The 12086-nt window shown below is 40.3% G+C and overlaps 1 protein-coding gene across 5 annotated transcripts in view; it reads right to left on the bottom strand.

The window, feature by feature from the left end:
- Positions 1–12086, bottom strand: part of arap1 (ArfGAP with RhoGAP domain, ankyrin repeat and PH domain 1) — a 52060-nt gene that overhangs the window by 20964 nt on the left and 19010 nt on the right. For 4 of the 5 annotated variants that reach the window (XM_078792985.1, XM_078792986.1, XM_078792987.1 and 1 more), the window contains exons 10-13: positions 11593–11699; positions 8925–9124; positions 8593–8678; positions 7228–7410 (exon numbers count right to left, since the gene is read on the bottom strand). In XM_078792985.1, the coding sequence (XP_078649111.1) occupies positions 7228–7410; positions 8593–8678; positions 8925–9124; positions 11593–11699 (576 nt within the window). The remainder of the gene's footprint in view (positions 1–7227; positions 7411–8592; positions 8679–8924; positions 9125–11592; positions 11700–12086) is intronic. The other variant, XM_078792989.1, reaches the window with a different exon arrangement.

The raw sequence follows: 12086 nt of genomic DNA, 5'->3' as shown, positions 1-12086 counted from the left end.
CACTGTGTAAGGGTAAACTATAGTGGTGTTACTTCATGTCCAGAGGGCTCTAAAAATTATTTTGAAGGTCGTGACCAGGTTTTCTATGCTACAACTTCACATCCTACTTCACTTATTGTTGTGTCTGGAACCAATTAACCACAATAAACAAAAGATTACTATTGGAGACTCCATGTTTTCATCAACAGCATGAATTCTGAAAGCACGAGCACAACTTAAAACCACACTGGAAAGGTGAAAATGTCAAAAGTAAAAAAAAAAAATCATCCGCAATCGGAAAACAGACACGCAGAAACACGACACAGGAAAACCTCAACACTCTGAAACCAAACCAAAAGCTGCAGTTAGTGGATTGTTATTGTCACTGGACATTATTTCCTCTTACCAGTTGATGACAACCAGCACTGAAAGCAACCCCATTGGACAAAATACTGGACTTCTTCAACTTGCAATTTAAAGCATTGAAAATGACAGATAAGTGTGTTGTAAACCACGGAAGGGAAGACAGGGGGCAGAGTGTTATGGATATTATGACTAAGAAGGGGAGGATGTAGTGTTTTTTCAGCTGCAGAACCCACTGGGACACACACACACAAATATACACAATGTGCCAAAACCAATAAGTGTCTTTGAGTGTGATTGCGAAATTCCGCATCACTCTTATTAGACGTATAAGAAGACTGACCACACACATGGACTGACTCACTTCCTCAAGTTTAACAAGGATTAAACGGTTTTATTCAAATTGATCGTATGCGGTATGATCCAGAGTGACAAATCAAAACGGCTGTCATGTCGGGGTTTTTTTTTTTTTAGTTACAATTATCGTGATTTTCTGCCATTTATTTATGATCCAAACAAGGCGTTATTTCAGTTTAGCTTGACAATGGTTTGGTAAAAATACCCGAAACTTCACTCAACTGTAAAATAAATATAAAATAGTCCGATGAGGACGTTTCTGAAATGCAGAAGTCGACGTCCTGTCAACTTAACAGCTACCCAGCCATTACCACGTTTGCAAAGATGACGCATCAACCTCATAGAGCAGGGGTCTCAAACTCAATTTACTTGGGGGCCACTGGAGCTCGGGTCTGGGTGAGACTCAGGTTTTACAAAAAAAAAAAAAATCCGCATTTATTAAAAACAAAAAAAATTTAAAAACTTTGCTTTGGTTTCGATTTTCTACAAGAAAAGCTCTGATAAAACATTCCACTGTTCTCAAATATCTTACTTTTTATTTTTCTACACAAAATAAGATGAAAAATAAATAAACAAATCAAGAATAAAGAAAATCAGTAATAAATAAATAAATAAATATAATAATAATAATAAAACGGCAAATAATAAAAACTTAAGAAACCACATATAGTTGGTGGGTAGACAAATTATTTTTTTCAGATTAAAATGAACAAAGCATTATTAGAGCCCTGTAGACATGACAAAACACAACTATAGTCACATTTATACTCTTTTTATTTACAACATATTGCGCAACTGCAGGGTCTTGAGACACATGCTAACTCGCAAACTAGAGAGCTAGCGACCTAAACGGTAGCCTTCAAGTTATTTCCTTTCAACTTAAATAGCCAAAAACTTACCACTTCCACACGGATAGGGAGGATAACTATTAACAGTTATTTAACCTTTAACATGAACATGAATCAAACGTAATAATTTTTTCTGGGTACATGATACCATACAGCATCCATATCAAACTTGCTCAGGCCGCACTAACATTAAACTTTCATATCAAGGCGGGGGCCTCAAACTAGTGTCCTGCGGGCCACATTTGGCCCATGTGCCCCGTGTTTGAGACCCCTGCTCTAAATTGTCCATAAGTATGAATGTCAGTGTGAACGGTTGTTTGTCTATATGTGCCCAAACTCAACTGGGGTAGGCTCCAGTATACCCAAGCGCCATAGAGGATGGATTATTTTTATAAATTGTATTTCCCTTGCCAATTTCAAGTATAAACAAACATTTCCTTGTGCGGTTTTCAGTGCGCTCCATGGCGTGACAACGTGTGTTGTACGGCCAACACCAGCGCTGAAGCTCACAATGATAACTCCTATTTGTACAACTTCAACTGGAACCACTGCGGTGCCATGAGCCCAAAGTGCAAGCAACATTTCATCCAAGACACTTGCTTCTATGAATGTTCACTAGCGAGGGCTAGCGACCTAAACGGTAGCCTTCAAGTTATTTCCTTTAAACTTAAATAGCCAAAAACTTACCACTTCCACACGGATAGGGAGGATAACTATTAACAGTTATTTAACCTTTAACATGAACATTAATCAAACGTAATAATTTTTTCATACAGCATCCATATCAAACTTGCGAGGGCCGCACTAACATTAAACTTTCATATCAAGGCGGGGGCCTCAAACTAGTGTCCTGCGGGCCACATTTGGCCCGCGGGCCGCATGTTTGAGACCCCTGTCACAGAGTGTTTAGTAAGTATGCCGTATGTGGTGTTGCCGCGTGCAGCACGTCTCGCACATCTACCGCAACCAAACAAATGGCGCTCACGTAGGCCATGTTGTCATCATAATAATGAGCAAGCTGCATTAATCAAGGAGACCAGACAGACTTCCCTCTCCTCGGCCACTTCGTCCAGCTCCTCCAGGAGGAACCGAGGCATTCCCAGGCCAGTAGAGATACATAATATCTCCAGCGTGTCCTTGGTTTTCCGCCAAGGCCCTGAAAACCTCCCTGACCAGATACCTCCCCTCCTCTCAACATGGAGGATGAGCGGTTCTACTGAGAGTTTCTCCCATATTAAATAGAAATATAGAATTTTGCCCAAACTCCACAATCTTGTGCTCTTTTTATGCGTTTGAATAAACCCAAACTGAATCCGCCTGTGGACATCAATGTCAGGAGTTATACGGTACGCTGCATGTAGGTCAGTGTTACATATCAATAGTTTGCTGCAGCAACGAGCCAATTAGAGCAAAGCACAATGAGGAAATAGGTTATTTGGCTGTTTGAGTGCAAACTTTGCTCCGGCGTTTGCAGCCCGTGAAAGTGAAGGAAAAGTCATGGAATAACACACGTAAGCAGGAAAGATGGGGATGTAATTCGAGAGTCTTAGACAAAATCCCCAGAGAGCGAATGGGGAGAAACAGAGCGATTTTATCTGGGTGTGTCGACATTCGCAAAGCTTCCATCTGGCTGCTCGGACAGAAGTGGAGGAAGAGAAAGAGCAGAAAGAGAAAATATTGTGAAAAAAATGATTAAAGGCTAGGAGTCTGATTCTTTAATGAGACACTACTTGGACAGACTGTAGCTGAAAAAGAGAACACAAGGACAACAGATTACTCACACACACACACACACACACACACACACTTCGAACACTATATCACATACTGAACACACCCACACTTCCATAGATTAAACACAGATGAGGTAGCCCAGTTTTTTCCCATTAATACAAATTATTACGTAACTTTACGTTTATGGAAAGAATGAGCAGGTAGTAAAATCGGGTATGAAAAAATTTCCACACAAATGTGAAAAATACAATAGAAGATAAGAAAAAAAGTGACAAAAATTGTTTTTGTAAATCTTAAAATGGCTGTCCATTCACAAAATTAAGTGTACTATGCAATTTTGTTTTCTAATCGGTGACATAGCAGGAAAGGGCAGGGAATAAGTTGGCTGTAAAATGGTATCGAAAGCACCAAACTTTCTTTGTTTGAATATCATATTTAATTTTTACCATTATTCGTACTTCGGTATGAGGTATACATTATTTATTAAAAAAAAATAAAAAAAACCTTAAACTGTATTATGGAAAGCAGGAAGTGAACAAATGTAACAGTTACTGATTGTAAAAGTACCAGATGGAGGGGTAGGATTTAATAAGCTTTGCTTCTTCCTACTCCTTTTGGACATGTGGAACTGTGAACTGATTATGGGATGCACTCAATTGTAATCTGATGCATGTTCAAATGAAATAAAACCATTACCATTACCTATTTTTTACCATGAGTTCTGTCATCTCTGTCATGGACCGTCTTGGTGTTCTATGAAAAGTCTCACTGTGGCGATGCACTTCCTTTGCGCATTTGCCGAGAATGCGCCCTATTGTGCTAAATGGGTCGGATCACAGCACAAGTTAGGCAGACATGTTTAACAAAAACATTATTATGAGTCGTAAAACACTGCTCTACTCCAGTCCGGTAGGTGATATTAATGTTTCTTATATTAACTTCAGGTTTTTTTATACAAATTTGTCATATCCTGATATTATTTTGTATTGGATTACAAAATATTGTAGTGTAGTCATGTTGTGGTTGGTAAGCATATGCTCTGTGGGCCATTATCCCATATGGGAATGGTAAACAGTGAAGGACTTGAACAATCTTTACAAAGTTTGAAACAAATGTAACAAAGAAGTACTGTAATATGAGAGGTGTCTGTGTTTCTACTAAACAGCAATGCAAAAAAAAACACACTGCCCACAGTGTTCTTCTTGTTGGATTGTGACACTTTTCACATGCATTCATACGTCATTTTAGGAAAAATTTCCAAAGTTCATGAACTGGTAGAGGACACAGAAAATGGAAGGACCGTAGAGTGAAACAGGATGAAAGTGAATGAAACGAGAGAAAGACACACAACAATGATCTCCATTGACAGAATAGCCAACCATTCACAGTACACACACACACACATACATGGAAAAATCACAAAATATGCCTATGCATTTTAATATTTATATTAACCTCTCTCAGCCCACAGTCAGCACAAAGGCTGCAATGTGCAAACACTTTCAGTCTCTAACGTCAAAACTAACCCATGCGAGCTCTGTCACGGATCCAAAGTCCACTGACACGGTTCCAGGCTTCCAATCCTCCAATAAACATTTACAGTCCTTAAAAAGAGCCAATCCACATGAACGCACATGCAGACCAAACATACTTTCAAGAGTAAACAATCCTACCTGCACACTTTCGTTCCTTACAGTCTCTTTAGATTCAGTGAAATTGTAAAAAAAAAAAAAACAGAAAAGGGATGCTACTTTGCAGCACTTAAGTCGGCGTGAAACGTCAACAAATAGCCGACGCTTACAAGAAATGAAGAGAGAAACTTTCTTCGGCAGTTACAGCCCAACAATGAAGGGCACAGGGGGGAGGAGGAGAGAACCAGAGGCGGAGTTACAGCACATTCCAGCTATAGAAGCGAGTAGTGATGTCACATTAGGGAAAGGGGGGAAAAACAAGGAGAAAGGAAGCGGAGATGTGGGAGTAAAAAAAAAAAAAAAAAAAAGGCGAAACCAGATGAAAAAAAAAAAAAATCCTGAGCTGGGTTTTACTTTTACGTTGTCTAAAGGAGCTGCAGATGTTTCTATTGACCTCTCGCACACTGCTTGAAAGTAGCAATGGTAAGGGAGAGGGGTTGGGGAGGAGGGGGGGGCTGGATTGAATTAGGTCCGACATTGAAACAAAAACACAGAATTGAAGATATCAAATAACAGCGAGAAAGACTGATAAAAAGACACCTAAAATAGTGGCAGCAACAATGAAAATGTTGAGTGTGCAACAATGTCAACCTGCATACCCCAAACATGTGACTCACACACACACACACACACACACACACACACACACACTCGCTGAAACGCTTGATAGGAAAAAAAAAAGTGCTCATAGTCAGGTGGCAAATGTGAGTCACAGACAAAGTTAACGGGAGTAGCCTACATCGTTTGCGGTAAGTGGGCTAAAGCCGCTAATGACTGATCCAGCTGGATCTCCAATATGAACACATTCAGCAACAACACGGAGCAAAATCTTTCTAAAGTCTTCCCTCCCCTTCAGACGGCAAAATTATAACCACCAGCAAAATGTACTGATAGCCTGTTGCTCCATCTGGTTGTCATAAATTAGCTATTTAATTCATTAACAATTAATTTATTCATTCATTTTCTACCGCTTTTCTTCACAAGGGTCATAAGGGGGTGCTGGATCCTATCCCAGCTGTCTTCGGGCGAGAGGCGGGGTACACCCTGGACTAGTCGCCAGCCAGCCAATCACAGGGCGCATATAGACAAACAACCATTCACACTCACATTCATACCTATGGACAATTTGGAGTCGCTAATTAACCTAGCATGTTTTTGGAATGTGGGAGGAAACCGGAGTACCCGGAGAAAACCCACGCATGCACGAGGAGAACATGCAAACTCCACACAGACATGGCCGAGGGTGGGTAAAGACAAAATAAGGAGACAAAAAGTTACCACTTCCACACAAAATAGGAGGAGAACTCATTCATTCATTCATTTTCTACCGCTCAGAACATGCAGCATTAATTTTTGTCTTTTTTATGATTTTGGCTTATGATAGTCAGTTTTTCTAATCAAGAATATTGTATTTCATTGTTACATAATTTGGGAAAAATAAAAATAAAATCATCCGTTGTACGATGAGTGGTGCATCAATAGTATTTTGAAAGAGGATACTCATTCATTCATTCATTTTCTACCGCTTTTCCTCACGAGGGTCGCGGGGGGTGCTGGAGCCTATCCCAGCTGTCTTTGGGCGAGAGGCGGGGTACACTCTGGACTGGTGGCCAGCCAATCACAGGGCACATATAGACAAACAACCATTCACACTCACATTCATACCTATGGACAATTTGGAGTCGCCAATTAGCATGTTAGCCTAGCATGTTTTTGGAAGTACCCGGAGAAAACCCACGCATGCACGGGGAGAACATGCAAACTCCACACAGAGATGGCCGAGGGTGGAATTGAACTCGGGTCTCCTAGCTGTGAATCCTGTGTACTAACCACTCGAGCACCGTGCTGCCTGAAAGAGGATACTAAAAGAGCAAAAATGTATCTTGTCTATTCTTAGCATCTTAGTCACGGTCTGACAGTCATGCTGCATATGGCGAGTATGCAACATTGTTAACAGGAAGAAGAACCATAAGGCTCGAAAACAGAAACGCAAAAGTGAAGAAAACACGACAATGCGTGGTGGATCGGGTGTCGACAGTTACATAAATAAATATGAGCATATTGTGAATGAAGTCACGTTTCGTGGACAAAATCCTCTTAGTTGTCTTTGATGACTGAATGTCTTAACTTCTAATAACTCTTCTCTATGTTAAACGCTGGAATGCATAATCAATGACAACAGCACAATGTCCAAGTCCATATATTCATATATTATTGATTATTGTGAAGAAATGAAAGAGGAAATGACAACTCACATTATTGAGCTCTTTCTGGTTGCCGTATAGTGGGTGGTACTTCCTGTATTTGCCGTGGCGGTACTTGTTGGTGATGAAACGCCGCCGGTCGTCGCTGCAGCTTGAGGGCGTCAGAGCCTCACTTGGCGGGACGTTGGCCGCCCAGAAAGTGTTAACACGTTCATTGCCAAGCAGCAAAAACACCTGCAAACAACCAATGGAGACAGAGGAGATATTTCAATGGCATAGGAGACCCAAGTTTGATTCCACCCTCGGGCATCATATAAAGTTGACTTTTGGGGTGTTTTTCATGCCTAGAGGGCTCTAATAATGTTTTAAGAACGAGGCTGCATGGTGGATGAGTGGTTAGCGAGTAGGCCTCACACCTAGGAGACCCAAGTTTGATTCCACCCTCGGGCATCATATAAAGTTGACTATAGGGGTGTTTTTCATGTCTAGAGGGCTCTAATAATGTGAGGCTGCACGGTGAATGAGTGGTTAGCGAGCAGGCCTCACACCTAGGCGACCCAAGTTTGATTCCACCCCCGGGCATCATATAAAGTTGACTATAGGGGTGTTTTTCATGTCTAGAGGGCTCTAATAATGTTTTAAGAAAGAGGCTGCATGGTAGTTGAGTGGTTAGCAAGTAGGCCTCACAGCTTGGAGACCCAAGTTTGATTCCACCCTCAGGCATCATATAAAGTTGACTATAGGGGTGTTTTTCATGTCTTGAGGGCTCTAATAATGTTTTAAGAAAGAGGCTGCATGGTGGATGAGTGGTTAGCAAGTAGGCCTCACAGCTTGGAGACCCAAGTTTGATTCCACCCTCAGGCATCATATAAAGTTGACTATAGGGGTGTTTTTCATGTTTAGAGGGCTCTAATAATGTTTTAAGAAAGAGGCTGCATGGTGGTCGAGTGGTTAGCGAATAGGCCTCACAGCTAGGAGACCCAAGTTTGATTCCACCCTCGAGCATCATATAAAGTTGACTATAGGGGTGTTTTTCATGTCTAGAGGGCTCTAATAAAGTTTTAAGAAAGAGGCTGCATGGCGGGCAAGTGGTTAGCGCGCAGGCCTCACAGCTAGGCAACCCGAGTTTGATTCCACCGTCGGGCATCATATAAAGGTGACTATAGGGTTGTTTTTCATGTCTAGAGGGCTCTAATAATGTTTTAAGAAACATTTAATGAATGAATGATTGGATGCAAATGAAACTAAATTTGATGCCATGTTGAAACGATTTTTGGGAACAAAATTCCCAAAAATCATGCAGTTGTCCAAAATGTTTTGGTATACGATGAAGAATTAGGATTCAGGGAAACGCCACCAACCGCTGACATATAATATCGTTAAATATGAAAGTGTAACATGGATACATATATGTACCTGTATAAGCTCCTCTGTCCAAACCTTCCTGTCCATTTTGAGACTCCGAACCTTGGAGATGCTGGGGCCGAGTCCTCTGTGTTCCCCTGAAACACATGTGCACATCAAACACACTTTTCCCGACTTTGAAGGAACCCTACATCTGCTCAGTGGAACACACTTCAATACTGCAACATCGAGGTGAAGACAAGAGTTTTTTTCCGTCATTCGTGATACGTCTTTTATATTCTTCACACATCAAAAAGCCATACATTCCTGGCGTTCCTCGAAAACAAAACCATACGCACACTTCTAATAATTCCATAAAGATGTTTTTTTCTTAAAACACAAACCTGCACATCGTTTGCAGACCACAACACACAAGTTAATGGCGGCCCACTCCGGCGTGGGAGCCCCGCAGTCTGCACAGGAACTGTTGCTTGGCTCCGCCCATATGCGATCCGCGACATCCCTATTGGACAAGGCCTCACCTATGGAATCCCTCATCGCGTCCACCCACTGGTCTTTCAGTTGTTCCGACTCTGCGATGAAACTGCGGATTGAAAAAAACAAACCTCGAAGCGTTAATGCCGCCATGACGGCATCCCTTGGTAATTACTAAGTCAGAGGAGTTAGAAAGCCAGAGTGGCCTTTGCATGTGAATGGTCTCACCAGTAAGCACTAACACTTATTCTGCTTTTGTGCTGCTAAATATATTCCAGCTCAAGACTGGGATCCAAAAATCACACTTCCAGACAGACACAAATAAACACTTCTTCTTTCTTTGGAGACTAAAAAAAAAAAACATGGTGTCTTGTCGCCATCATGAATGTACTTGTTTACAAAAATGATTCAAAAAGATACGCAGTCACAAGGCTCTCATCTTAATAGCAGTGTCGGGCAAATTCCATTAAAAAGTATTTATAGTTATTTTCAACCCAAAACTAATCCAATTAGTCAGTTAGTCATTTTCTACCAATTATCCTCACAAAGGATAAGCGGATGCGGATGAAATGATGTTTCCCCATGTTTACCTTTATAAGATATAAATGTATATCTTATCTTATGTCCATAATATGGTAATGGTAATGGTTTTATTTCATTTGAACATGCATCAGATTACAATTGAGTGCATCCCATAATCAGTTCACAGTTCCACATGTCCAAAAGGAGTAGGAAGAAGCAAAGCTTATTAAATCCTACCCCTCCATCTGGTACTTTTACAATCAGTAACTGTTACATTTGTTCACTTCCTGCTTTCCTTATATAATTTAAGTTAGTTTTTTTTTTTATCCTAACATAATTAAGTTTTTTCAATTTTAATTTTTATTTTAATTTTAATTTTGTCACAAACCGAAGTACGAGGTGATATGACCATACAATGACATAATGGTCACTTCCTGCTTTCCTAATATAGTTTAATTGTTTTTTGTTGTTTATTTTTTTAAAACAAAACATTACGCACGGTGGTCGAGTGGTTAGCGCCGAGACCTCACAGCTGGGAGACCAGGGTTCAATTCCAGTAACTGTTACATTTGTTCACTTCCTGCTTTCCGTAATACAGTTTAAGGTTTTTTTTTTTGAATTTTGTAAATTTTTGTCCCGTACCAAATTACAAGGTGATATGACCATAAAATGACATTATGTGTACCACAGTAAGTGTCAATATAGTGATATACGTATATAGCACATCATGACTGGTTCAAGACTCTAAAATAAAATAAAATAAAAAATCCTAAAAGAAAATCAGAAAAATAGCAAAATGTAAAGACAAGAAGCCAAAATGTTGATAATAATAACTAAAAATAAGTACAAACTTTGGCTTTAAATACATTTATTTTTTTTGCTGTCGTGGACTTAGACTGGTGGCCAGCCAATCACAGGGCACATATAGACAAACAACCATTCACACTCACATTCATACCTATGGACAATTTGGAGTCTCCAATTAACCTAGCATGTTTTTGGAATGTGGGAGGAAACCGGAGTACCCGGAGAAAACCCACGCATGCACGGGGAGAACATGCAAACTCCGCACAGAGATGCCCGAGGATGGAATTGAACCTGAGAGGCCTGCATGCTAACCACTCATCCACCATGCAGCCTCCTTCTTAACACATTATTAGAGCCTTCTGGACATGAAAAACATCCCTACAGTCAACTTTATATGATGCCCGAGGGTGGAATCAAACTCGGGTCTCCTAGCTCTTCTACCTGTGCGCTAACCACTCGACCACCGCGCAGCCCTATCCATCCATATATCCATTCATTGTCTGAACTCGGGTCTCCTAGCTGTGTGGCCTGCGCGCTAACCACTCGTCCGCCATCCACCCCTAATTGTATTAGTGATAAATGTAATTAGTTACCAGCAAGGTAATTACTGCATTACTTTTTTTGAAAAACCTTCAAATATACAAAATATTTGGGGTTTAGTTTTGTAATAGCGTGTGCTGGTGAGAGACTCCATACCAGAACTGTTGTTGACTAGCTATTTAGCTTGCTGTGTAGTCGTAGTCGTATCTCACAACTACTGTACTTGTAGTAGTACTAGTAAGACACAATGATGACTGAAGATTGTGTATTTAGGCGTATACGTATATATTTCTGTGCATAATAAAGTGCACATCTGAATCATCAATGTATGTAAGAAGACTGAATGAAAAGAAACGGATTATCCATATGGTCAGCATGACATCAACAGACATACTTATGTACGTGACTTATGAAACGACACAATGAGCTTCAGATTTCCCCATCCTGTCAAGCTGAGCCTTCGCACAGCAGGCAGTGAAGTCAGCCAGAAGGCCACACATACCACACCGACACATCTTCTTTTCCACAAATAAACACACACAAAAGGGCTTTTTACCCTGCAGAGTGATGTCTAGTGGAGGGCCCTGTGGGTAACCCAATGGTGGGAACTCTCAATTCCCATGAAGCAACTTGAGCCGATACGAGCAGAACGACTACTGGGAAGAACTATATACAACAATATAGTGTGTGTGTGTACATATACAGTACCTGAAAATACGGTAAGGTGTAGTGAGATCGAAGCTGCGACGGTCTGTAACTTTAACATTTCCTACATTCATCTCAATGGATGTGATTCCCACTCCGATACGGTAGTCCTGCAGAGAGAAAAAAAATGGTTCTTTGTTAAATTACTGCATTAAATTTTGTGTTTAATGTCAGATAACTAAATTATTACTATGTAGGGTTACATCAACAGAATACAGTATTTCAATGCAGTTATGTAAACGTAAACATAGACCCAAATGGTAATGGTTTTATTTCATTAGAACATGCATCAGATTACAATTGAGTCCATCCCATAATCAGTTCACAGTTCCACATGTCCAAAAGGAGTAGGAAGAAGCAAAGCTTATTAAATCCTACCCCTCCATCTGGTACTTTTACAATCAGTAACTGTTATTTGTTCACTTCCTGCTTTCCTTATATAATATAATTTTTTAATTTTAATTTTAAATGTTAATGTTAATGTTAATTTTTGTCAC

The sequence above is a fragment of the Doryrhamphus excisus genome, linkage group LG8 (genome assembly GCF_037039965.1).
Source record: "Doryrhamphus excisus strain RoL-2023G ecotype Guam linkage group LG8, RoL_Dexc_Guam_v1.1, whole genome shotgun sequence".
NCBI lineage: Eukaryota > Metazoa > Chordata > Actinopteri > Syngnathiformes > Syngnathidae > Doryrhamphus > Doryrhamphus excisus.
Note: the sequence above shows the minus strand (reverse complement) of the source record. Positions and strands in the feature narration are given on the sequence as shown.